This window comes from Channa argus, chromosome 15 (assembly GCF_033026475.1).
Source record: "Channa argus isolate prfri chromosome 15, Channa argus male v1.0, whole genome shotgun sequence".
Taxonomy (NCBI): Eukaryota; Metazoa; Chordata; class Actinopteri; order Anabantiformes; family Channidae; genus Channa; species Channa argus.
Window position 1 is genome coordinate 17580377 of NC_090211.1, and position 27521 is coordinate 17607897.

At 38.7% G+C, this 27521-nt stretch overlaps 2 protein-coding genes across 11 annotated transcripts in view; one reads left to right on the top strand and one right to left on the bottom strand.

Annotated features, from left to right (window-relative positions):
• si:ch211-157c3.4 (Lipopolysaccharide-induced tumor necrosis factor-alpha factor homolog-like) overlaps positions 1-619 on the top strand; it is a 6505-nt gene extending 5886 nt beyond the window's left edge. For both annotated transcript variants that reach the window (XM_067476348.1, XM_067476349.1), the window contains exon 5: positions 302-619. In XM_067476348.1, coding sequence (XP_067332449.1) covers positions 302-419 — 118 coding nt within the window. In that variant the 3' untranslated portion in view covers positions 420-619. The remainder of the gene's footprint in view (positions 1-301) is intronic.
• Positions 620-2323: 1704 nt separating this feature from the next.
• On the bottom strand, positions 2324-27521 carry usp7 (ubiquitin specific peptidase 7 (herpes virus-associated)). Of its 9 annotated transcripts, XM_067476345.1 has the most exons (33): positions 25381-26011; positions 23470-23561; positions 22805-22909; positions 22142-22340; positions 20045-20183; positions 19786-19874; positions 19537-19645; positions 18982-19112; positions 18767-18821; positions 17876-17956; positions 17448-17538; positions 17247-17329; positions 16666-16775; positions 15647-15824; positions 15190-15334; positions 14852-14982; positions 13993-14127; positions 13636-13737; positions 12517-12622; positions 11896-11988; positions 11675-11742; positions 11318-11418; positions 11016-11042; positions 10555-10708; positions 8881-8948; positions 8042-8150; positions 7174-7251; positions 6886-6986; positions 6010-6109; positions 5508-5627; positions 5331-5402; positions 4972-5062; positions 2324-4278 (listed from the first exon to the last, which is right to left on the bottom strand). In XM_067476345.1, exons 3-33 carry the CDS (start codon positions 22845-22847, stop codon positions 4172-4174), a joined length of 3216 nt encoding a protein of 1071 aa, XP_067332446.1. In that variant the 5' UTR covers positions 22848-22909; positions 23470-23561; positions 25381-26011; the 3' UTR covers positions 2324-4171. The 9 variants fall into 9 exon arrangements, with proteins under 9 accessions (XP_067332446.1, XP_067332447.1, XP_067332441.1 ...); XM_067476346.1 differs by lacking the exons at positions 23470-23561; positions 25381-26011 and adding an exon at positions 27057-27521; XM_067476340.1 differs by lacking the exons at positions 23470-23561; positions 25381-26011 and adding an exon at positions 27057-27278 and having other exon boundaries at positions 15668-15824.

Below are 27521 nucleotides of genomic sequence, written 5' to 3' on the forward strand. Positions count from 1 at the left end.
GGTTTAATTAAAGCTCACGGCATTTATTGCAACAACATTAATATAAATTGGCAATGGGTTGTATTTAGGAAAGGACGGCAATCCTGTTCCTGCATTAGGGGTTTATTTTGATGTTTTTTTAGACAATAGGATTAAAAATAATAATAACACTAGAAAGTGTCTGGCATTTTTTAAAAATACACTTCAAAACTTTCCCCCATCCAAGTCATTTTTGTACGCAAAAATACCAGAAATGCATAATGGTCAGATTCTAGCTGCATGATGCTGACTGTGTGTGTTTGTGTATGTGTGTTTGTTGCAGATTAATCCTGTGCTGCTGCCTGATTCCATTCTTCTTGAAAAACTTCAAGGATGCGTATCACACGTGCCCCCGCTGCAACAGAATTCTGCACGTTGAGAAGAAGCAGTGCTGTAAATGACGACCAGGCGGGGAGAAATGAACCCAGAGAAATGAGACATAACATGTTACCTTTGTTAGACTTTGTGTTACCTGGTAAAACAAAACAAAACCAAACAAAAAAAAAGCACCATTATGGGACAGCCAGAGAGACAAATCCCGGTTCAAATGTATCTTATTTCTATAAATGAGATATCACATTAAGCCAAACAAAATCAAACAGGAGTGACTGTCACATGACATATTATTAGCCAAACAGAATGGGAGTGATCGTGTTGTCCGAGTGTAAACATGCACACCACATGCTCTTTAGGGAAGCCATCATATATATATATATATATATATATATATATATATATATATATATTTTTTTTTTTACAATATTCCAGCAAAAACATTGTTTCTTATTATCATAGTAAAAAAAAAAGGTTTGCATGCAGTATGTTGTTATGAATGAAGGCTTGTACATAGATTTTTGATATCAGGGGATTGTGCATTTGAAACTTAATGAGACCAGCAGTCCATATGAAGGGATTGTTCCAGCTTTTGAATAAACAGCACCACTGTAAAACAGTCCAACACATTACATTACGCTACAGAAGAGGATGTTTGCTCATCCGTAGTTATTGCACAATAGATTTGTGTTGGAAATTAAATGAATCAACCAATGTGGCATATTTGTGTTCCATTTCTATATTATCTTTCATTAGATTACTCTCTTATGTTTCTCATATATATATATATATATATATATATATATATATATATATATATATATATAGGTCTGGGGTCATTCTGAGAGGGTGTGAAGTTCAAAGGAAAGTTCATATCATATATGTAAAACAGCAGCCTGCTGGAAATATAAATAAATTCTGTTTGATCTTCTTTAAAAAAAATGTGTAATGTAAATACATTACAAAGCAAAATTAAAACAAAATACAGTATGATGTGATATATTAATTTGACATTATTTGACACCAGTGTTGAGAAAGTGTATAGTTTGAATGTTTAAAATAGTTACACTGTTAAAGGCCCATAAGAAAAAAAATATATTGTCTGATCCTTGGTCTTCAATTATTTACTATTTTAACAGTATTTCTCTAATAAATGTAGACAATATATATGATATATGGCACACTGGTGTTTCTTTTTAGACCTTTTATTAAAAATGATGGACAAACAGATGACCTGTTTCTTATGTTTATATGAAGCGGTTCATAGCTCCTGGATACACACAATGCTTGTGTGTTGTATAAATTGGCAGTGTGGAAAGGCATGAAGACAAGCTTTTCCACAGATATTCACCCAGTTTGCAAAAGTAATAATTAATTCCTGCAGGGAAACAAACCATACTTCCTTTTCTAACAACATGATGGATACTGTCCCAAAAAGTATTTTCCCCAATGCTCAATGATCATTTTCAGCATATGCATCACTGAGCAACTCTCAGAGGTGCGAATAGGTGCCATGGACGGATTCAGTTTTTATGATCCATTCGTGGCTGTATGCCACCCTCATATTGATTAAATACATCTCCGCAGCCAGTTATTGAAGCACACAAAGAGAACAAATGGGTCTGAGCAGGTGCCACAACCAGTAGAAAGCCCAGCAACTGCTCTCTGCCCAAAAACTAGCGACGCACCTAACACCCCAGGAAAACAGATCTGTTATTCTTGCATTTCGGTTTTGTGTGGATTAAAGTAATTAAACGTGCTTTTCAATGAGCTCTGTTGATGCTGGCAAGACTTTGGTTAAAGCCAGGCTAGCTGCTGCTTACGCTAAGCTTAGGTGCCAAATAGGCACAAGGGTGATATCAATTCTTTATCCTACACTCCAACATAGTTGTATTTTCAAATTTGTTGCATGGTTCCTTTGACAGTTTTTTGACCAGTTCTACAATGGCTACGGACAAGCAGCAGAGTATCGTTTTGTTTTTTTATAGAAAATTTTATTCAACATACATTTTCCAGCAAAAAGGCAATATACAGGAATAGTTGTCGTACACTGCTGCTACACTGAGGATTTTAAACTGGAAAAGATCAAATTAAGGTGTGATTCTGCAGGTCATCTTTGTACTGCACTTTTTAACAAGACAAAACCAATGCAGTTAGTTTTTGAAAAGAACAAAAATCCAAATGTAACAGAAAAAAAAAAAAGAAAATTGTCAATGGTACATCAGGAACGCAAAAAAAGAAAAAAAAAAGAAAAAACCTACACACAAGAAATATGAACACCTGGCTCCTTCTGTACCTGACAACAAAGGCGTGTTTCTCTTAAATTTTACACGGTCGTATTTTTAAATATACAATTCTTAAATGTTGTCTTTACAGAGCCAGCTATGCGCTATTAGGGGAGCATTCCATCTGTGCTTTAAAAGAAAAAAAAAAGAAAAGAAAAATAAAATTCATAGGGCTTTAAGTGTTTCTTACAATGCTGGTTTTGTCTCTACACAATCCTCAGACCTGTGGGCTCTAAGAGTCTGCAGCTCCCTACCAAGCAAAGCACAGTAACTGCTCCCAACCACCTGGAGGCAACAGTTGCAATCGAGGGAGGACATTGGGAGAAGACGAAGCTTGTTTGTATGTATGAGGAGGAATGACTGAGAAAAACATGAAAACCCCTGCAGAAAATTTAAATTGAAAATAAAGTCAGGGGTGGGGCTGGGGGTGATGTATGTGGGTGATGTCTGTGGATGTGTGCGTGTTCCTTTAAAGTCTCAGAGCAACTCAAAACCACAAACACAATGTACACGGCCAATGTACACTCCTGAGCTGAGAAACCTCTGACATTAAGTGCCAACGTGCAAGATGAAATACAGATTTCCTCATTTTTTTCCTTTTATTTTTAAACAGCTGTAGATTTATTTTATTATACAAGTTCTGCAGAAAGAGACAAAAAAATTCATTTATCCTCCAACCAAACTAAGTGTAAGAATTGGGTAAAACTGGAATAACTTGCTTTTGTTGCACTACAGAACAGGAGCAGAAAATATGTGAAACACATCAGATTGCAGCAGTTAAAAAAAAAAATAAATCTGCAAATTGCCCTCTGACCCTCCTTTTTGTCAGTTAGTCCTTGTGAGTATCCCTCCCATCAAATTCTCCACACAGCAGCATGATGCATCTTCAAACATCTCTTTATTTAAAAACAACCCCCCCCCACCCCCCCGCAAAATCTGGGAACCGAAAAAAAAAAAAGTGGCAACTGAGAGGTGGGAGAAGAAAAAACAAACAAACAAACAAACAAAAAGAATTGTCTGTGTGTAAACACATACTATGACAACTTCCCCTCCACTCTGCTTATTTCATAATAAAACCCAATTTCTCCCACTTCCAGACAGGCAACAAAAAACTAAACAGGTAGAGAACAGGTAGAGAAGCCAGAACAGAAAAGAGAGGGGAAAAAAAAAGACCAAACAGCCTCAAATAGAGAGGGAGACAGTTAATTTAAAAAAAAAAAAAAAAGAAGAAGAAGAAGAAAAAAAAGTCAGGAGGTGGTTGGTGCAGTTTATTTTGTGGTTGAAGAATAATCCGTCAGCTGCAGCAAGATCCATATCGCTGAAGACATAGTGCCAGTGTAGAGCTGTAGGTGTCCAGGCGGGGTGTTAAAAGTGAAGAACACACACATACGAGCACGCAGGCTCACACAATCTCTCACAGAAACACACGCACACAAGGTTGGTTACAGTCTGTGGTTATGGTGTGTTAAAGTAGGTAGGGAGGAAGGCAGAGCAGGAGGAGGACAATGAGGACAAAGAGGAAGGGGCGGGCTGCTTTAGTTGTGGATCTTGATTGCTTTCTCCAAGTAGGTGTAGCGACCTCTCTTTGGAGCTTTATTGAAATGATCCAAACCTAACCAGGGGCGCGGGTGGGACATGTTACCTGTAAGGATGGAAATACAGCGGAGAAGTCACCACCCTGCACGAGCTAAATCACCATAGACAGTAGCGGAGGTAGTAAAAGCAGGTTGTGTGGTCAAACTAGACAAAGTGTACATTGCTGGTCATTTAGATATTTATTTGTTTTCTACACTTGTAGCCAGAACAACTCATTTCTGCTGTTTAGCTCACTTTGTAAAAAATAAAATAAAAAGAACAGTATTTTATGAATGCTAAATAGTGGATGTTGTTAATAGGTCAATGACTGAAATGTGTGCAGATATACAGTAGTTCAGATTGTATTCAGACCTCTTTAGTTGTTGCCAGCCTTTGAGCATTTAAAAACAATGATAATTATTGCAATAACTAAATATTACAAGTGCTGTAGGGATTTTTGTAGGCTGAAATGGAAGTTAGCATCACCAGAAGCATCTGCCTAGGATGTGCTCTAGCATAAATCTAATTGGCCATCGCAGTATGAGGGATGATGATGATGCACTGTGTTGTGGCATTAAGCTGAATGACATGAACATTTTTGCTTGACCACTCAACAATGTTTCTTGCCAGAGGCTCCTGCCATTGCGGCACAGTGGCCCCATCTAAATGAGCAACTGTTACTGTGATGTATTTGCATGCTTTTGTTTTATTTATGTAGGCTGGCTAGCAGTGGTTATTAAGCAGCGGGAGCAGTAAATACCTGGCTGTGGTTCAAAATCCTTCAGGTTGACCTCATACTCATCTTCAGTGATGTACTGATGCCGCCCCATCATCACAATCGCAAACTTGAACTAAAAAGTACAAACACCAAATTAATTGACACCCTACCACTGTTGTCCCTACGTAGCTGCACAATACTTATAAATGGGATTTACAACATTTTAAGGCTGTAAACATGTATGAAACTGCTGGGATACTTTACACATATGATTCAGTTCAAAAAGGCCAAAATGTCAGACACAAATATTCCAGTAGTAGGAGACACAGAGGACAGGAAACTTTTTAAAATACGTGAATGTAAAAGGTTTTCTGGTGTAAAAGGGAAGCACTGTGTGAAACCTTTTCAAATTCTTTTTCCTGGATGTCCAGCATGGTCTGGATCCTCCTCATCACCTCTCTAAATGACTCGCCCTACAGGGTGACACATGGGAATTAAACAGGGACACAACTGAACAAACTAAACAATACATTATGTTAAACACTCTTTTTCAAAGGGGTACATGTACACTCACAAACCTGTCTGATCTTGAGCAAGAAGGGGATCCCGAAGGTGCCAAAGACTTCCTTGTGGAAGTGAGCAACAGGGATTAGCATTTCAGTGTCCTTGTCCAAGTCCACTTGGTCCAAAGGAATCTCCTGATAGAGGAAAGAAAAAAGGCAAAGTGAGGAGAGAAATTTTTTTTATGTCAGTTATTAACAGGATACAAATGTGTATGGACAGTCACAACAGTGCAGTTGAAAGACAAAAATGCTACTTTGAAGGAAATGTAAAAAATGTTTTGCAGTGGAGCAAGAGGTCATCACAATTACAGGTTAGTGCAACTGAAATAATACTTTTATCCAGCAGGGAGCATTATACAGGTTGATAACAAAAGGTTGTTGACCAATCAAAAAATAAAAAAAACTGTCAAAACGCAAGTTTGTCAAGTGCCAATGGCTTGTTAAGTTCAGGAGTGACTATAGGAGCAGAAATTAGGAAAGATTCAAAACAGACACACAGGAGACATCACACACTTACTTCTATTCTGAAGGTGCGACTGGCAGCTGGAGATAAACATTCTAACAGCTCATCCTCCTGGTGAACCCCAATTATTTTATAGCTTACTATCTCTAACAGCCTGCAGGGTTACAAAGAGGAGACAGATGATGTTAAAAACAGTAGAACATGAGAACCTGAGCATCTGAGGAAGTTAAAAGGCTAAAAGTGCAAAACCATAACCTATTACAGGTGCATTTCACATACAGACTTTATCTAATATAACTTTTTAAATATATCTCACTCTGTTTGTTGTAGAGTGAATAAATGTGTGTTTGTGTGTCCCCTCATATTTGAGCATACTGTATCATACTGTATCTGTCACTCACTGTGCGATGGTTTATAGTTAGTGTTAGATTCTGACTTTCTGACTCTCTGATGACTTACTCATTAATTTTACATATTATAAGAACCACCTCTTCTTATAATGCACTCCAGTACAACTCCACTACCCACTTTGACCTCAATACTAAACACATAGAATTCTCACCTTTGACTGTTTCAACCTAAAAACTGATAAATTATAAACATGAAAACGTAGAATTTATGGCAGAGCCACTGTATTGGATTGCATTAAATTGCACAGGTGGTGCAACAACATGTTTCATGTGTCCTGGTATGAGTTTAAAGAATAGAATTAGGGCTATTGACAGGTGATGTAAGGTGCTGTTTGACATCTTAAGCAGCAAATAAGTAGTCAACAGACAAATGAAAGGAAACAGAGAAAATCTGTTCATGAGAATGACAACATCGGCAATTTTACCTAGGACCCTCTTCCCATCCATATTCCACATATTTCTACCAAATTAATGAAACCCAAAAACCGAAATGACTTCACACACACACACACACACACACCTGAGCTTCTCCGAGCCTTTTTCAGAGAGCTCCACTGCCTTTTTACATTCTTCCAAAAGGTCCCGCACACAGCCGTGCTTGTCAGGGTAGAGGGTGATCTCCTGCAACAAACACAAGTACATTTCAAGTCTATGCTGGAATCAAAGAAAATGTTGGCCTTACTAAGCACAGACACATTGGATCTTTCTAAGAGGAAATGTGAATGTGAGAGGAAATGTGCAAGATTGTCTCACATAAACTGTTGAAAGTAAGAGAGAGTGTGTGAGTGTGTGTTTGTGTCTGTATTACCTCCTCTCTGAACTGGCTGTTGAGCCATATGGATTTAAAACTTCTCCTGTTCTCAAAGTCTGTTATCTTCATCTTTAACTGTGGATAAAAAAAGGGGGAAAATAAAGAGCACTATTAACTTTTTGTCACACTAAGGTATGTTTTTCATTTTGCACATCTTATATCTCCAAAATAAAACCAGGTAAAAAGAGACAGTCTGCTGAAACAGGCTTGTGTGGGGCGGTAGGAAATAAAACCATATTAATATGTTGTATTGAGTCAGTGCAAGTCACAATAAAGCATTTAACCATGCTGGATTTTGCCATCTCTGTGTCGCTATGAACTAGTTTGTTACAGTGCCGGGGAGACTGAAAGCACCCATTTTAAATGAGAAAAATACTATTATCATCAGTGGTAATACCTGCCTTACCCTATAGCTGAGGCTGAGGTAGCCTTGAATTTCATAGCTCTACTAGGACCATCTATAAAAACTACATCCTATTATAATATGTAAGAGAATCGTAATCTGGTAGGAGACCAGACCATTTTGCTGAAATATCTACCCGTTCGGTGTCTATGATGAAGCCAGGGTTTCCATCTCCCATGCAATACAAGAACCATTAGGATATGACAGAACTGTTCGTGTGTTAAATTTAAAAATGGAGAAACAGGTCTGAAAGATGAGCTGTTATAAACATGTATTAAAAAAAATTATTTTAGACAAATTCACGAAAGACCATAACAATGCATGAAAGAGATGATGAATAACAGGTGGATGAACAAATTATGTAAGAGAAAGTCTAGGGGAATACAGATATATTGCTAAAATACAGATATATGGAGAGGATTAAACAAACAAGAAGGTCCAGAGTTGGCAATCTATTCCTACCTGCTGGTAATAGAGTTTCTTGGGCTGCCGAGGCTTGAAGAATTGCAGCAGGTCCCGGAGTGTTCCCTCATAGTTGTGTCTGAGAGGATTCCCTGGACCGTCCCTGTACCTAGCCACCACACCACCAGGCAGGGGGGGGAGGTCAATGAAGGAGAGGAAGGAAGGATGGCGGGAGATGCAAATCAGGCCGTAGAAAAAACAGAAATTAAGGTGTAGAGAAAAAAAAAAGAGAGAGAGCGAGAGAGAGAGAGAGAGAGAGAGAGAAGCAAGAGCGAGGGGCGGATGAACCATATGGAAAAGATGAGTATGTTTAGCAAGGTGCCGAGGCAGAATAAGGGAGATGAGTGGAGAAAGAGTAGGACAGGAGGAAGACCGAGTGGGAGGAGTAAAAGGAAAACAACAAAGACAAGTGGGGGGGGACAGGTTACGCAACATTTTTACAGACAGCAGCAAGTCATCAACTCAAAGTCAAACATGACACAAGCTGTAAGAATGACACAGATTATGTACACGTGCACTACACATTGTTTTCTACATTTAAGCAGAAATAAAAAAAATGTATTGAACCAGGTATAATCTTTAATACCGTCATAGAAAATCAAATCCTCTAATATCTTAATGCCTTTAGAGGTATAATTACACCCCATCACAAACAGTTATGGATGTGCAAACACGAGCTAAAGCACTTTTTCCACTGCCTTTCTCGTCCTTTTCTGCATTTTTGTAAAGCTGCCTCCAATGTACCAGTTATGCTGAAAACTGACTGTAAGCCCTATATTTTATTTTTTGTTGACTTACATGCAGTGTGTGTGTGAGTGTATATGAGACGAGCCTCCTACCCCTGTGACTTGAAGAACTGCAGCAGCATAGGATCTGTGTTCAACCTCTGGGCTACGGTCTTGGCGACCTAACAGACAGACAGACAGTGTAGGCCTGGATCACTGAAGCCTGACAATTTTTTATATGCAATTACAGTCATGAACAAAAGTTAATTACTTCCTAGTTTTAAAATGGCAAAAAGAGTAAAACAAATCATTTTTACATCAAGATAACTTTTAATGCACAATTAGCTTTTATAATTTTTTTCCCCCCAGCAGTTTAATGTTGTTTTCAATTAACTTAAAGTTTTCATTATTTTACTATAAGCTTTTTATACACTCTGTGACCAATTTTGTTACATACGATAATGAAGGAACATTTGTACTTGTCAGCTATGCAAAGTTATTACGTTCTGTTTAAGGTGAAGTTTGCGTCCCCTATCACTGAAACTGAATGTAGGGGATGCAAACCTTAAACCTAGTGCAATAACAGTGTACATTCAGCTAGTACGAGTGTTCTTTCATTTTGGATGAAGTAACATTTGTAAAAGTTAGTTGTACATGAAATATTGTGAGATGAAAAAATTATTCGTTTTACTCTTTGTGCCACTTTAAAATAAGGGGGTACTAACTTTTGCACTAGACTAGCAAAATAAAAACAAAATAAAATAAAATAAAAATAAAAAAGGGAAATTACAAGGAAACAGCATTTTAAAGCTAAGATTTAAAATGCATCAAGGTCACAACTTGGCATATTTTAAGCATTCAGAACATTGTGTACCCAGTCATGTTTTAAGACAGGATAGCAGCTCAGAAATGCCAAAAGGTTCTTTTCAGTAAAGCCAAAATTTGAAAGAGCAAATTACCAACGTTAATTCACCATCACTTGATCAATATAACATATGGGAACTGGACCAAATTGTTGTTTCAAACTGTCAGGAGTAGGGCTGCATGATATTGGAAAAATATTACAGATAGTTTTACCTTTCTGAAATATATATTGCAATTTTAAACATACATGAATTTTCATTTGATGATGCAAAAAGCTCAGCTTGGAAAGAACCGATTGTTGTAGAATGATCGAGGTGACGTTTTGTGGTGAAACAACTGACCAGCACCAAGTAACGGCACGATCTTTGAACTCCTCGCTAAGTAGGTCAGATGAGGAAGAGCTGCTTATGTTAACTGTATGTTATTGACAAATGATACTTTAGTTGCAAATAAATACATTCAATTAACCATTCATCAAAAAAAATAAATAAAAATTGTCAATATACAGTACTTCTGTATCCATGCACACTTGCTATGCAATTCATTTCAGTGCTCTAACCACATAAGCAGCTAATCACAGGGGAATAGTGTACAACATTTGTTAACTCAGTGCGAAAGTACTGGTGACAAATTAAATATTTTTGGTCAACAATGTCTTATTTGTTTCTGAAATATTCACCTATATACATTAATTTGCCTCACTATTCACATGTTCTGCAATGTGAATTTTGCAAATGCACACATCTTAAAGATAATGCTGAAACAATATATCATGCAGCCTTACTCAAAAGTATTGGGGAACATATGAGCACAAATTTACAAGAAATTATAACTTCTAGTATATAATTAATACTATTTTTAATTTATTTATGAAGTTGCAGTCTTCCTGTTGAAGCAATGGCTGATCACAGGGAGCAAATATACCTGAAAATAGTTCATGCGGTTGGAGAGCGTGACCACAAAACCTGGGTCATTGTGGATGGTCTTGTCACAGAAAATGACATCTACCCGGTGGTAGAGATCCCGGAAATAGTCCTTAGCTGTAGGCAGCTCACTGCTGTCATTCTCTGGGTCATCCCTGCAAAATTGGAGGAAGGTAGGTGCAGAATGTTGGGTGTTGACAGGAGCAGGCAGAAAAGACAACGGGGGTGAAGTGCAGCCACAGATGTGACAAAAGCAGATGAAAGAACGGGCAGCGGGAGGGATGTACGGGAAGATGAGAAGGATGGAAAAAGCAGGAGCAGAAGAGAGACAGAATTTAAATGGAGGATAGGAAGGAAGAGAGGGGTACAAGAAAAAAAGACACAAAGTGTAAGAGACTAAATATTTTAAACTTCTTCCTTTAAAACCCTTTGACAACATTTTTTTTCAATGTACATATATACCTCTTAATTACAGCACATCTTCTTTCTCTGTATTTCATCAGAAAGGTAAAAACATTTAGAGACTTGCAGGTCCTCTGTGCAAAACACCAGACTAATGGAATTTAGTTTGGAAATGCTACTAACAGGCTGATAAATACTTAGTGTGTTTTCCTTTTACTCAGAAACATAATGGAGTCCAACACCACCAGTTTGCAGTCACTCATACTAGATTTTCTTTTTAAATTTGATCATAGCCAACTTCTTCCTTTAAAATATACTGCAATAGAAATAAAAGTATTTTAAATGCACACAAAGAATCTTACTTCTGAAAGACAATGATGTCCCCATCCATGAGCTCATCTAGGGCCTTGTCAAGAGAGACATCATAGTCCTGTATCCGCTCTGTTAGATTGGGCTTTACTTCCTGCAACACAAAGAGCATCATGGGATATGTAGTCTACATTAATTCTGTGGTAAACAGAATTTAAAAAATGCTATTTAAATGAGTAAAACTAGATGTGGGTATGAGAAAGACGCTGCACATGAAAGTTAACAGGAAAAGTCTTAGAGACAAGATAGAAGCATGAGAACGTAAGCGTGTGAAAGTAAAGAGTGAAAATGAGAAAGAAAAATAAGACTGAGCAGTGCTACATCCAGTGAGAGCTACATAAATAGATCACCTCATAGAGGATAAGGCTAGTTTCCTGCTGAAACCCTGCTCTCTCACACATGACTGGCAGCAGGTCTCCTAGTCACAGGGAGATAACAGCAGCAAAAAATGTAATTTAAAACATTTTACTGCAGGCAGGCAATACATGAAGTTTATACATGGTACATTTTAAACATCTGCGATGTATACAAACAGTGTGTGAAGATTTGAGTTGAGATAATTACTACTTACTTATTTTGCAGGATATAGGGGTATAGATATGTCCACAATAATTTAAGCTTCTGGTTTTGGGGTCATACATCTTCAAGAACAACATGACATCATCTAAAAACGAGATTTTATTATTGATATAGCTATAGCTATATAGACTTCTCAAGTACTTCTAAACACAGAATGTTCAGAAATAAAATGGCTGTGAAACTCAAAACCTGTCACAACAAACACCTTCTAGCTACAAAAAAAGCTTACGCAACCACAGATAGTGTTAAAACTACTAAACCCGATACATAGAAAGCAGTCATTACCTTCTTAATAACACACACACACACACACACACACACACACATAAAAAAACATTGTGTTACACAGTCAATGTTTCCATAACCAGTGATGCGGCATTTCTAGTCTTTCAAGTTGCACTCTCTGTGCCACAACAAGGTGAATGCAAAGTAACTTTGAAACAAATAACCTGGAAAATTACAGGAGAAATGATGCAGAGGTCACAGTGGACAGAAAGTTCTTCATCCCGAGTCACTCACCTCTCGAACTTAAATGATATTTTAAGTTAAGTAGCAGAATGTATGAAACACTGCAGAAATAGACACTCTAGTAGATTTTACATGTGGAACTTACGGTCTTTGTCAAACTTCGGTAACGTGGCCCCGCTGGCCGCCATCTCTGGATCCACCGTTTCAAGAAATATTGTCCAAGGGTTCTCATTATCGCTTAAATCAATCATCTGAAAACCAAGCATGCAAAAACAACAAAACAATTTTATTTTCTAATTTCTTGGGCTAATTGGATTAAGTGATAAATGTAGAATTCTTTTAGAAAAAAGGAGCACAGGAAGTGCACATTCACAGATATGGCATTTTTGGACACTAATGGGAAACACACACACAAAAAAAAGGGATGGCTCCAAAATTAAGTAACTGAAGCTGCTGCATTACTAAAGGGATAAATACTATACACGATTACTGCCTGAGGACTGACCATAGAATAAATCCAAAAGCAACATTTAGCTTAGATTTCTTTTTATAGTATGCACAGTTTTTAAAGCAGGGCATTTCTTTTTTTTTATGTAAATATCAGCAATTATGGTTTTCTTTGTTTCTTTTTAAAATGTAGTCTTCTACATTAAAACAAACCAGAAAAAAAAGGGATTTTAAAATGCAGATCTGCTTAAGTTACATTACTTATTCCAACAAGTCAGGTTGGGGTGACGGCCTTCCTTAAGGGTGTGACTATACTGTAACACCTAACCAAAGCTACAATACAATTGTCTGGAAAAAATTATATTCCATGTATATATGTAATCTGTAAACAATCAGAAGCTCAGAAAGTCTGTTTCAATGAATGTCTGGGAGGTGAAGAGAGCAGCAACTGTCTGAGTGCTAACTGTCAACGCTTATATTACAGACAACTTAACCCTTCTAAACTACCCCAAGGTAATTTTTTGGCAGGTGAGAATTAAGCAAATGACATCAGATGGAAAATAATTAGCATTAGCATGTAAGCTACTGTATGTGGTACCAGCCGACAGTGCGTAATATAGGATATGCACCTGTATGGTGGCCCTAAAGAAGCACAAATTTATTTTCTCCGCAGCTTTAGGTACAGTGCACTGGGTACAGGACCTGTATCATGGGCTCAGTATAAGTACATATAGTAAAATGTTTGAATACTAATATACTAACCACCACTACCACAAAATTTACCTGATAAACAAATGGTCCAGGCTCAAACACTTACCGACTTGTTGTTGTCAGCCTCGTAGTCAAGCATGGCTGGTCGCTTGGTTCCATTGCTCCGGGCCTGCATGGGCCACAGCCGCATCTGGTCTTGCGGAAAACCCTGTAACAAGTCAATAGGTGAAGTCCTTCACAGCAATTTTAAGACCCAGTTGATTTGCACAAAAAAGTGGCATAAATATTTATTCCCCCTTACCATAATCCATAGCATACCATAATCAACTGTTCTCAATCATGCTTTAGCTGATTAAAACACTGCCAATACATTAGGTTTAATGCGCTTCAGCTTAGTTAGTTCCGATCAGTCTGGTAACCCAGACTCACGTTTTTTTCCCCCACACAACTTTGAGTCTCTCACCATGGTCTGGGAGAGGTTCTGGACAAACTCCTGGAGTGTGGAGCTCTTCAGGACCTTAAAGACCGTGTATTTCACCTTCTCCTCATCATACATGTCATTGCCCTGATGACCACAAAACTGGTCCTCTGTCACCATCTGAAGAGAAAGATGACAGGAAGGAAATAACCTTAGTGACAGACAATCTTGACCTAAGACCTAAAATGTGAAAATAAAACATGTAAAGAGAAATATTTGCCCAATCTGCACTATTACTGAATTAATTTAAGAGATTTAACAGATTTAAAATTGCAAGAAAAACCCAACTTGTTACAGCAGTAATGCAGCAGTCAGTCAGTACCAGAGAGCATAAAATAGCCAGAGTTTGTCTTCCTGATACATTGTCATATACAAAACAAGTGCAGCATTGTCCCTACATATCCCTACACTCGCCGGTGAGCCAACAGCTGTCCTTCATCCTACCTACTTAGAGAGAAATTCAAGGATCGTGCACAGCATTGTCACCCCAAACATTCTAGAACATCAGTTCTTTCCAAACTGAGCTATTCAAGTCACCTAGTGAAAATTCTTGTATGTTTCATAGATACACAGATGAAAAATATCTGTGTGCAATCAACCCCCCCCCCCCCCCCGTTCTTCCAAGATGATAATATATGAAGTTCAATCCCAGTTCAAAATCTTTTGTGTGTTCTGCATCTTTGCATAGTTCATGTAATGAGTAGCACTTCATTTACATTACAGTCTATCAGGTCCCAATCTAGTTTGCACAAAGCAGCTCACTACAAGACATCTCAATCCCATCATATTTTCAGTCTGCACAACATCAGAGCATGTAAGGTAAACAACCGTGCTGTAGCCTTACCTGGACCTGCATGTAGAGGTGAGCCTCTTGACGCTCCTTCCTCTTCTGTGCCTCCACCTTTTTCTCCTCCTGCAGACGTTCCACCAGTTGCTGAGGGATGTCCACATCAGTCATTGGCTGCAGCACTTCACCTAAGATACAGGAAGAGTTTACAGTGAAATATGTCAGATTGACACACTGCAGAACAGTAATAATTGTGTAAGCTATTGCAACCATTACAAAGAACTCAGTCACTAAAAGACAAACTGGTTTCAGAGAAAGTGTTTATGCAACACTTTCTCTGGCACCAGCCTATGTAATACTAGGCAGTAAGGCAGAAGGAGTGAAACATCACTTACTGAGCTTGGACTCGCGAATATAGACCAACATGTATGCATTAGTGCAATGGCGAACTGAGAGGTCATCATCATGTCCACCATAGTTATGCTCTATGGCCTCTTCTTTTGTGCACCGTGACACTACATCATCATCAAATTTGCACCACTGCAAAACAAAAATCACAGACAATTTCTGAAAGGTGCTGAAAGGATGATGGGTGCAGGAATAGAGAAGAAAGGGTGGTCAGCTTTTTAATCATCCATCATGCAAATGTATAATGCTAATCAAAAAAACATATATACATTTAAAAAAAACTGTCCCAACTGTCTTATATATGTATAGGGTATATACATGAGGCTAGAACTTTCCAAAAATAAATCTACTAAAGGCATAATCTTCATACAGTATGAAGCAAGACCACCAAAGCCTACACCCAAAGAATTGTTAGTGTAAAGTGTATAAAGAAATTGTTCTCACTGTTGGTTCCTTGACACTCACTTTGCTGTCTCCTTTAGGATTAAGATAGACAACGTAGTGACCGCCATGGTTGTCCCCGCTGTGCACCAGCACTGCGTGCAGGATGTAGTTGGCTGGGTCCTTGGAGTCTGGCTTCTGAAGGAACTCATCCAGAGGTAACTGATCGGGAAATTCAAATCTATCAAGCAGATGAGGAACGCAAAGGAGAGAGGGTAAATAAATGAATGGTGGGAAACGAACGAAGAGGAGAGATTAAGAAGAATAGTGAGAAACCAAAATGGAGAAAGGGAGGAAAGAGAAGAAACAAGAATGACAGAAGGCAGCGACATTGTGAATGGAGAGAAAGAATATGACAAGAAGAAAAATTTGGAAGACAAAGAGAACAAAAAAGAGGAATATGAAGAAATAAACATGAAATTCGTTAGGTATCATAAAACAAGTTTTGAAAGTAGAGGACAATGAGCAACAAATATGCAAAAGAGAAACAGGAGAGCAAACTCAATAATGATGAGAGTACACCTGCCACTCTACAGCTACACACTCTGCATGCGAGTGTGTGTAGATGTACAGAGCCCTCAGGGGGCCAGGTGCAGTGTCACAGGGGTGATTCAGAGCTTGCGAGATACCACAGAGGACAATTAGCTATTCTGGATAGCACTGTGTGCCTTCTCAAAGTGTCACATTATGCTCGTTGATTGTTAAAACCCCAATTATCTCTCACAAAGCTTCACACGGAATGAAATAGCCTGCAGGAAACTCTCTGACTCATTTTTTCTTCAGAGTGTCTGTGCAGTAGGTCAGTGTATGCTGTTCAGTGTGTGTAGGCTCAAGTGCCATTTCTGGAAATAGACATCTCCTTTAACCTATAAAATACAGACCACACTGTATCTAAAATTATGCCAAAAACCAGCCACCAATGCATTATGGGTGTGATTAGGAATTATCTAATTAATGTGTAAGTTTATAATTTTCAGGTAAGCATATTTTTAAAAGGAAAGAGTGAGGTGTGTTTGTTGTACCTGTCATTTATCTTGATGTTTTGGTCGGTCTGTGGGTCATACATGAACCTCATTAGCTGCAGATGAAGGATTGGAGGGAAGGTAAGGAACTTCACCCCCTTTTCTGCTTCCTGCAGAGCAAACATGTCAAGAACAGTCAGAACATCCTGACATTTATACTGCTTCTACCTTTAACTATCCATTTTAAACAGACTTTTGAGGCAACATTTTCAATCTTACAATCCACTCTACCTAGTTATGCATTTTATTCTTTTACCTACCTGTCCCCCATGGTAACACTATGGTGTAATACCTAGGTATTAGTTCTAAATTAGATACCTATTGTATGAAGCACTAAAATGAAAATGCTAAATATGTCCAAATCTGGCATTTGTAATTGTTTTCAAATTCCAGAGTATGGTCATAAAGCTTTATTGCACACGGAGAACAGGTTTCTGACTATTAATGATAAATACAAGAAATTGATGCATTTGAATGTTTTTATATCTTTTTTGACATATATACTACAACTGATAGAATACATAAATAAGTCAACATAGGCAAATCTAAACAATTTAGATCCATTTAGTGTTGATCCTCACCTGTAGGCCATGCTCTCCTGCATCATATTTGTTGTCTCCATCTAACTGTTCGGTTGCAACATAATCCTTGAAAGACTCAAAGACTGAAAATAAACAGAGACCACAGATGAGATCAAGGAAACTACAATCATGATAATGATGGAACAAGATCTACTTTTTGTTTCAGAGAAGCTGTTGTGTTGATGCTGCGTTACTACTCACTGTTCTTCTTTCCTTTAATGCTAAGTTGGATGTCATAATAGTCCTCTATTCGCTCTGACCTGTAGTCCACATGCTTACACTGTATATATGACTGGAGAGTAAGAACATGAACATTGGGTCAGACTACTACTCAACTGGCAAGTCACAAATGTTTCACTTCTTTGTTTCTATTCTGTAACAGAGTGTATTCCATATCCCAAGTTAAATAACTAGAAATCACAACTGCTTATCTAACATTATGTACCGACATTGCTGCATAAAATGAAAACCTGGATATTCAATTGTTCAACCAAAAGCATAACCCAACCTCAAAAGTAGATTATCATTTTGAATATTAACTGAATAATAACTATACGTTATTAAACAAATATAAATTGTGACTATAACAGTGAAGAAAGGACAAGATGAGAATTAGAAAGGAAACATACCACCATTTTCCCTCTGAAGAGTTTGGGGATGGTTCCCTCAACACAAGTGCCTTTCATTTTGTTCTCCACATTATCCAGGAGCTGGAACAACCACAGTAAAGTAAATTCCTCTGTATGTATATACATACAAACATACATACATGCATACCACTTGCACTGACATAATGTATTCCCTAGCCCCTTACCCTAACAACTAAATGGTTATCCCTAGCCTCTATCCTAACCCAATTCTACCCTCAACCATAAAAAGACTGGCAACATGTCCTCACTTCCCTAAAATGTGCTGAGTTAGGGAAAAAGATTTTTTGGCCCTAACACACGCACATACATGGCTGTAGCTCAGGTGGTAAAGCAGTCATCGACAAACCCACTCTTTTATATCTCAAAAGATCCATAGGTTTATTCAACAACAAAGAATAAGGCATTGTAGTTCTCTATGTCTATCAAATACATCACATTCTCATGATTGAAAACAAGGGAACTCCCGAGGCTTTGCATACTTTCTCTTGTCATTGTAAATTTGTGCTTTCTACTGCTGTGAAATTCAGATCAGTAGACTTCACTTCAGCAGAGCATCCTGCCAAAGAACCCTGCAGAGTTCTGAAAATAGTTCATCAGGTCCATTTTATGTTTAAAATCCTTGTTTATCTTTTGCTGCGTGTTGTGAATTGTAAAACACTCACATTTAATTTCTGTTTCTGGATTGTTTCTTAACTTTTGTCTTCCACAACGATACTTCCCTCTGCCGTGCTTGTATAAAAGAAACACGTGCGAATATATCCGAGCTTAGGTCTACGTCGACATTTACATGCATCGACGAAGTAGGAGAATTTGACCTTAAATCACTCACACACACACACACACACGCACACACACTTTGTGAAAACTCACCACTCGGCACAGCTCCTGTACATCATGTTGCATGAAGCTATCTAGTGTTTCCCACCTTAATGTAAGGGGGAAAAAATAAGCAATTAGATATGAAGGCCACAGATCAGGAAGAAAGTATATAGCTGGTAACTACCTGAAATTTAGAGAAAAAGAAAAAAATTCAACTCCATTTCAATTACAAAAAAATAACAATTAAAAAGAAAGATCTATCCTACCCAAAGGACTTTGTGAGCTTCTTAGTCCCGACAGGTTTGTCACTGTGTTGAAGCTCATAGAAAACCCTCTGCAGTGCCAAGGGAACACTCTTTGACGAGTCATCTCCCTCTGTGGGCATCATGTACACTGCCTGCAAAGACAGAATTTGTGAGGATTCACAAACAGCAACCCTGAGATGAAACGTACTAATATTCACAATTTTGATGAGCTCCTATGCTCATTCAAAGGATCTACACAAAAACAAACTATGATTAAAATGTACCTGGGACAGCACTACAAATTATTTAAAGGGACCCAGTGAAACCAGGTGATAGTGCCTCAAAAATTATCAGCTAAAGACAAACATTAAACATACAGTAAAGATGGCAACTTGCAAATAAAGGTTTTAAACGCACATAAACACTGAAGCTCTGTGCCGCATACACACGACAAATCATTATCCGATATGCTTCAGCTAATGCATTCAGCCAACAGACGAAATACAGTGCACCCTGCAACTCATACAAACAAAAACCTTGAGTCAGACACAAATAAACACAAAGATTAAAACCTACCCGTCGTAGCTGGTTGGTGAAAAATAGCGTCTGTAACAGGCTATTCATGTAGCAGGTTGCTCCCTGGTTCTTTAGTCCAACATATCCTGTGTGTTTCTTAGAGTCCCAGCTATTCATAGAGAGAAACCCAATGTTAGGGCTATAATTCATAAAACCTAAACAAGAGAAACTGCCACCTGGAACCACTGCAGAAATTCCAGGCCAGAGAGAAAACACAGCAGGAAAGAAAATAAAATAAAAGCTACATACGCCACTCCGTGTGGAGCATCTGCCTGGACATAGACTTCAAAGGTGACTTTGTCATCATCAATGAAGCCCCTTTCTGGATCGGTCACATCCTAAAACACAAAGCCAAAAACATTTACTTCATTCATTTCTTTTTAGGTTTATAAGTAACAACCACTAGGCAGATGTCAAAACAAACAAGGAGCCACTAACAATTTACTTTATCAGTTCTTCTTCCATCCAAACTGATTAATACCCATCTGCAATTTGGCTCAGTACTTACACTCCAAGACATGAAGTTTGAGAAGCCCCAGTCATTCTCTTTGTGGAAGAACAGGTGACTGATCCTGCGGCTAAAGGACTTCTCATCATCTTTGTAGTTGATAATCTTCAGCATGGCCTGTGCATGGCATGACCATGACCTGAAACAACAAGAACAGAAAATAAGAATATCGAAACATTGCATGAATTATTATTCTTGAATGAACTCATGTACTTCACGGTAATATTTCTATTTTATTTACACTTAGTGGACAACAAAAATATATCATGTCATGTGACTCTGTTTCATTGCATCCATAATGTACCCAACAACATGTGCAAAACAGTGAACCAAGTAAGTCAAAGCAGCATCCAATCCTATGGTCAAAAAACGGAGGATTTATTTATTTATTACTAATAACTCCTTTAATCCCTCATGGTGGAGACTTTGGTGGAACACTTCCTGACTAAAAAGTCAGATATTTGGACCAGCAATTTTATTTGAATATCAGGTCACCAGGACTGCAGTCAACAATAAAAACAAAGTAAGCACGTCCTGTCCAGGCAGCAATTCATCTACACATTTATTTTAACTATTTTAACTTTATTTTAACACAAGTATTCACTGCATTTATTCAAACTGCAAATTTGTAAGAAAAGACTAAAGCTTTGTACAGCTACATTTGGGTAATTCACACAATTCATCCTGGGACAGAAGACAACTTGTCCTGCAGAATCCAGTGGAAATTTACCTCATGAGTCCTTTAAATGCAATTCAAAATAGATTGTGTCTAGGCACTTTACTCCAGAGGCCTGACTCATGTAATGCTAACGACACGTTCATGCTTCTGACAGGTTGTTCTATCTCTACAGAGAACTTCTAAAGCTCTGTGCAGTGACTATTGGGTTTGTGGTCACATACATAACCAAGGCCCACAGCCCAGATACCCAGTTGGAGCAGAACGCAAACCTAGGAAGAGTCCTGGTGGTTCAAACAATATTGAGACCACTGTGCTCCAAGGAACGCTTTAGTCTTTATGAACCGTTTCATACTCTTGTCCAAATCTATACTTAACCACAATGTTACTGCATGCAACTATAGAAAGATACTTTATTTTTTTTGTTCTGACATGCAGTGTGGCACCTTAGACCCAGAGGTGTGGGCCATTCAAATTATGTCAATTAAATAGCTTCTATACTTTAGAATTTCAGTTTCTCTTTTTCAATATACATTTTAAATATTTCAATATTTTTCACAGCCTGCTAAATGATTAAACACACTGACCGGAACTCTCTGTAGTTGCTGAAGAGATTTTCTGTCTATAAGAGGACAATTGTGTGGATCCTACTTTAACATGTCCGTGTTAGTAGCTAACACTAGCTAACTGAAGGTGTCTGTAAATATCAGCCTAAAGTCAAATGAATAAACTGAGGAGCAGAATTCACGAACCGCCTCCAGATAAAGTCCAGAGAATGTCAGGATTCCAATGCATGTGGGAAAGAGGCTTCGGTTTCTGATAAATCTGCGGTCAAAAAGGCCATTAATGTGTGTAAACTGTGCCTAATTGAAACATTTGCTACTGACAGTCCATATTTAGCTAAATGGCATGGTGTGGCTTTGGTACTGGCCCAAAAACATATGAATGTATCATGTTTTATATTTCACTTTAATTTGGGAAGGAAAATAAGTTAAATTTTAAACAATTAAAGAAAACTAAACCATTGGCAATATCTATAACAATAAAACAGGTGACAATTCATTCTGTGTGGAATTCACTGTAATTTATATCCATGTAAACAGCTCACTTTAGAAAAACAATGTTCACAGGATTCTGACAAAGACTTAATGCAAACTGGTGTTGTTCTGATAGAAAATAATTATCAAGAAAAAAAGTCAAAATTTATTAATTCTGTAATGTGTAAATTCCTGGAGGGACTAGATTTACTTAAATTTTAAAGTGCTGCCCAACAGTAATGTATATCTGACATTGTTTAAACACCAGTTCTATGACATTCCTTATGCAAACACACACTGTGTGTGTAACACAACTACCAAAACATTTTAAATTTGAGCCTAACACAATGCTTCATAAATCCCCCATCCCACTTAGACACCTACGTGGAGTCTGACTCTGCATTACACTGCAGGAAGAAGCCCACGCTCTTCTGGTGTGGCCGGTCAGGATAGAAGCGCGGCATCACCATAATCTTCCATGGAAGGTTCCGGACAAAGCAGGACTGGCTCAGCACCGACTCACTCAAGCGACTGAAGCGTTCTACCACATACCGGAAAGTTGCCTCTGATCGCCAACTAGTATCTGTGGAAAGATGTCAGGGAAAGGCGAAAAAAAAATAATAGACTTTTAAATTATAACACTAAATGCAGGCCACAAACGTGATAAGATATGACAAGTAAAAACATTTTTAGAGAGCATCGGAGATGCTTGGTGACTTTTTTCTATTGGTAGGCTTCCAGTTAACAGTTGTTTCCTGGAGTTGTTTTGTCACAACAGTGTCCAAAGAGTTCCTGTGATGATGAAATAGAACACCACATCTTGATGGACTGTTATAGAGGTAGGGAGGTCTGATCCATCATAAAAGCTCTTTGACTAAAGTTTGATTTCAATTACAGTGCTGTCGTGTATAGACTGTTGAAAGAAAAAATATGTACTAAACAATAAGAGTTTTACCTAATAAGTCTGTCACTAATGAACCTTAATTTAGTAAGCAATTGGTTAACCTTCTAAACAAGCAAACATCTTTACAGTCGGACCCTCCTCACCATCCTCCATGTCCTCCTCTGTGTTGTTATGTCCATCTGCCATGGCTACGTTGCCGTTGATCACTGGGTTGGCCGGGATTCTTGGAGGGTCATCAGTGTCCCCAGCTACACAAACAGAAAAAATATGGTTAGACTGTATTTACTTTGCGGCAGGGATTTAGCATAATAAACCTGGAGAACTCCACTCTCAGGGAGAAAAGCTGGCTCAACCCTCTGTATTGCCGACTACTACTACTGAATTTGGCTTTCGGAGCTACCGAAAAAGTCATAGTCAAAAATTACGCTCAAGCTTGTATTAATTTTCATCAACATTTAGCAGTCATGGTCAAGCAATTGCAATTATTTCAGAATAAATGATGTGCTTCCAAGAAACTATTTGTTTAATACTGTGTCAACATTTTATTTTAAGAAATATTAATACAAAAGTCAACATAACTGAAATTATAATATTAGAAAGCATTTGCTAATGCTGTTTTATTATTTGGATGTAGGAGGACATTTGGACAGCTTTGTCAAGTTCATCGTATTTTATCACACGTTTTGAATTTATGTATCCTTTGAAGAGTATGGCAGACATTATGTTTACAATATCAAAATCATTTGAGGCATAAAATATTAATTAAGAATTGAGTAACTCTGTACTGTCTCTTTATCTCATGCATTACCACACTTAGTGATTCCTCCCTTCCAAGTATTTTACTGGGAATACCCTGCTGACACTGCACGACAAGTCTTCTTTCCCAGTTTCTGTGTCAGACTGAGGGAGACAGAGTGTGGATGTGCTTAACAAAGGCCATGCAACAGTACAGTGGGCTGGATAATTATGGACACAATGCAGGATTAAGCCGTAAGTCATCTCTCAAACAAAAATCACACGCACAGAGGACAACAATTATCCCAGATGAATAATGAGACTGCTCGATGCAGTCTCTTTTATCAAAACACACTGATGACAGAAACACTGCGAGCTTTGAGTAGACTTCTGAGTCAGTGAAATCAGACAGAACAGTACAGAAGACAGCGCTGATATGAACACTCAGACACAAGTCTTCAAATGAGGTGCTGTGTCAACCCATCTCTTATGCTGTTTTTCATGTATATGTGTGCTCCTTGTCGTCCGCCAAGCTTAAAGAGTCAGTGCTGTCAGCGTCTCCCAGTAACATTATCAATGGAGACTTCCAGGAGACTGACCTTGTTTTCCCAAGTGGATTACACCCTGCTAATGGGGTCTGTCAGTCAACTCCACCACAGCTTCTTGTCCCGCCCACTGTGTCAGTCTATCCTGAAACCTTCGAGAAGGGTCAGCTTTAGATCCCAAGCCTTAGGAGTTTCTGAGGAATTAAAATGTATCTTCCTGTATGTGAGGGTTTTTTTTTTTTAATTTAAAATTGAACCTACACTTTACACAAACACTAATCACAGAGGCTTTATTATGCTTAACAATACTCCAGACTAGCTTTGGGAACTAATGTTGACCCTTATGCCTACAATAGATAACAATCGATAAAACACTGAATTTTGCACAAGCTCCAGGTTTTTCACTTTTTTAAAGTAATGTGTGTGTGTAATTAAGCTGAATAACTGCTGCAGTTGCACTGCAACAGTAACTTAATAAACGCATTAACACATCTTTCCATTCAAGTGAGAAGGGCCTAATCTTTCCCAATTTTCTATTTTAACATCACAGCTGAAACTGAATAAAGCAAATACGCTTTTGTGTAATCACGATAAGAATTTTTTCCCTATGAGACAACTTCATGCTAGTCAGAGAGAAACAAATCCAGATGTATGTTTAACCTGCAGCAACAAGGTTAGAACAGCACCGCTGATCCTGTTGCAGTTACTCGGCACCAAAAGGCTGAATTACTGTTTGATGCATCAGACCACACCAAACGAACTTATATTCTGAACCTCAGTGGCTGCAGCAAAGATACGAAAGACAATTTATAATATATCATTACATAGCACAACATCACAGAATAAAACTGATTGGAATATGGTTAGTTCTTAACATACTGATCATTTACCTGGATTTTATCCTTTTTTATATAACAATGGCACATTTTACCAAACAGCAGTAATCTGTTATTTATTTATATATTTATTTAGGAAAGCTGTGTCAGACAGACTAAAGCAGCAACAGCCTGGCAGGTAATTAATACTGCTGTCTCATTTCAAAGAAATGGAGAATCTGTGGTTTGTAATATTAGAAGTCAGAAATATGTCAGTGATTTTATTGTGCCAAGTTGTTTTTACTATCCTTCTAAGGCTGCAGTGCTCTGGGAGCGAACCCAAGAAGGGTGAAGCAAGCAACTACAGGATGAGGAAGTCTGATGAGTGCACCTGCTACTTCTAAAAAAAGGATTAAAATTATGTAAATGCCATCTCGGGTTGTTTGCACTTGCTTATTTCTGTAATTGAAACAGATATGCTTTATATTATGTGCTGATGAATGACAAGCATGCGTGTTAACAGATAATAAAAGCACTGAGTCTAAATGACGCAGTGATGCTGAGGACTCCCGCAAGCCATTACTCAGTCCAAATTTGACATAAGTAAAAACTCAAAAGAAATACCGGTATGCTGGGTGTTGACGAGTTGATGAGTGTAAACCGCTAACATTCCTGTCCCTGACTGCAAGTCGGACTAACAAAAACACAGATCATTAAAAATGGCGAGCTCCCTGCCGTTTGGTCTTCAGTACAATGAAGCAGCAAATCCCCGCGCTGCTCCTGTGCGGGCCTGGCTTACCGCAGCGGCCGTTACTTGCCAGCACTGCCACACGTTTCACATAAAACATTCAAACGGCGACGTATTTAGAGAAGCGGCAACTTAACTGAAGCACATTTTACATTCAATGAATTATCATCACCATCTCGTCCTTGCTGAATAGCTAGCTAAACGTGTTATACCTCTGTCATATTTGGAAACCCGGATTGACGCATCTGCGTTAGCCCTATAGCTATGTAGCAAACACTAGCCCCGGATTCAACTGCAGGCCGTCATTAGCCAACATTAGCTGCAATCGCCAGTATCAGCTAACAAGCTAAAGAAAAGACCACCCCGGGTGTCAACACTATACCGACAGATAGTAAAAATAGGCAAGTTCAAAAAATAGAGATCGCGTGATAAAAACATCCAAGGCCTAACAGTCCACCAAAAGCCAAATCAAACGTTGCAAAATACGAGCCACCATTTTGGAACGCCACACACCCCCTCTGCGAGCATTAGCAGATCAGCCAAGTAGCATGCTAGCCGGCGAATGAACGTATCTCAGTGGGACTTGGAGCTAATAGACTAGCTTACAATAGCTATCCTACTAGCAATGTTCATTGCGTTTTACCAGCTTAACGTCCACAACGTCACAAAACGGTCACGTTTTGTGCACATGTTGCTAGGTATTCATAACAAATATTAACTTCTCGGATGTACCGATTCAACATTTTAAGGCCACATTGGCAAATAATGCTCTTACGTTAACATTTCGGAACGCTGCGGGCCCGTATTTGATGTATAAGCTGCCAGACACGATGCTAACGCTGTCTTTTAGATGAACGGCTACGTCGAAAGGTTATTAACGGGCTGTATTATAACATTGCTGCTTGTTCGCTTTATGGACGAAAAGGCTCACTTGGAAGAGGAATGCAGAGAACTTGACACAACCAGCCCAAAGCTGACAGTGAAAGTCAAAGAAGTGATATTAATATACCTAGCGATGATTCCATCCTAATTACAAGACTTAACAACCGCACTGTTTACAAACATTAAAGCTATGTTATCGGCAGTCGTCAGGCCTGGAAACCCTTGACTACGTGTGGATTCTAAATGACGATGATTTAGCAAACTGTCTCTCATAGCTCGTTACAGCTAGCGAGTTTATTTACAAATACAGTGTCCTATTGGAATGGGTAATTTGTGTGGCCAGTCTCTAAAAGTGTGTATACACTTGAACAATTTGGTGTTATCTACAAGCAATGCGATATTGCATTTATGACGTTTTGGATTTAAAAAACATTACACGCTCCATTTGCTTATAACGCAAAATGAGGTCAGCTCCACAAAAGTATGCTGCAACGGACGCGCATTCAGCAAAAATGCAGCCGGCTATCCTAGCTAGCTTCAGGCCTGCGTGTTTACTGTCGGGTTAAGCTCAGTTTCCAAACAAAACTTTATGCATTTCTGGTGCAGCTCTGCGATTACGACAGAATATCCTGTAAAATTTCTATTCAGCATTCTTGGTGCCATTACTTACCTTCCATCTCCATGTCCTCTGGTTCGCTGAGCTGCTGCTCACCGGCTTTCTGCTGCTGCTGCTGCGTGTGGTGATGGTGATGGTTCATGTTGGCAGCTGTTGTTGTAGTTATGATGCGGTGATCCTTACTGTCTTTGTTGCCCTCGACCTTGTCCAGGGTCGGTTCGTTGGGGAACCGGGTTCTGGACTGCTGGTGAGGTGTGGTAGGATGTGAAGGTGGGGTGGACAGGTCGAGCCTCGGCGGCCGGGCCTGCTCTGTTACGACCTCGGCCTTGTCCGCTGTCAGCGCCGGGGATTGAGGAGGGGAGGTCGGCGGGGGAGCGGGTAGAGAAACGCGGACGTATTTGCTCGCTATTCGCCCAATCTCGGCGCCTTTGGTGGGTGCGAGTCGCTGGCTGACGGCAGTGGGTGGGATGGATGGACCAGGGCTCCGAGGCCCGCTGAAATTAGCTAAATCAATCCGGC

What these genes read in the sequence shown, in the direction of transcription:
- usp7 (XM_067476346.1), bottom strand. Translation starts at nt 27,144, where the DNA reads ATGAACCATCACCATCACCACACGCAGCAGCAGCAGCAGAAAGCCGGT. An exon ending in AATGCAGAGTCAGACTCCAC is followed by an intron (nt 20,184 to 22,141) that starts GTAGGTGTCTAA and finishes TTGTTGTTTCAG; the next exon opens with GTCATGGTCATGCCATGCAC. An exon ending in GACATCATTGTCTTTCAGAA is followed by an intron (nt 11,043 to 11,317) that starts GTAAGATTCTTT and finishes GATGAAATACAG; the next exon opens with AGAAAGAAGATGTGCTGTAA.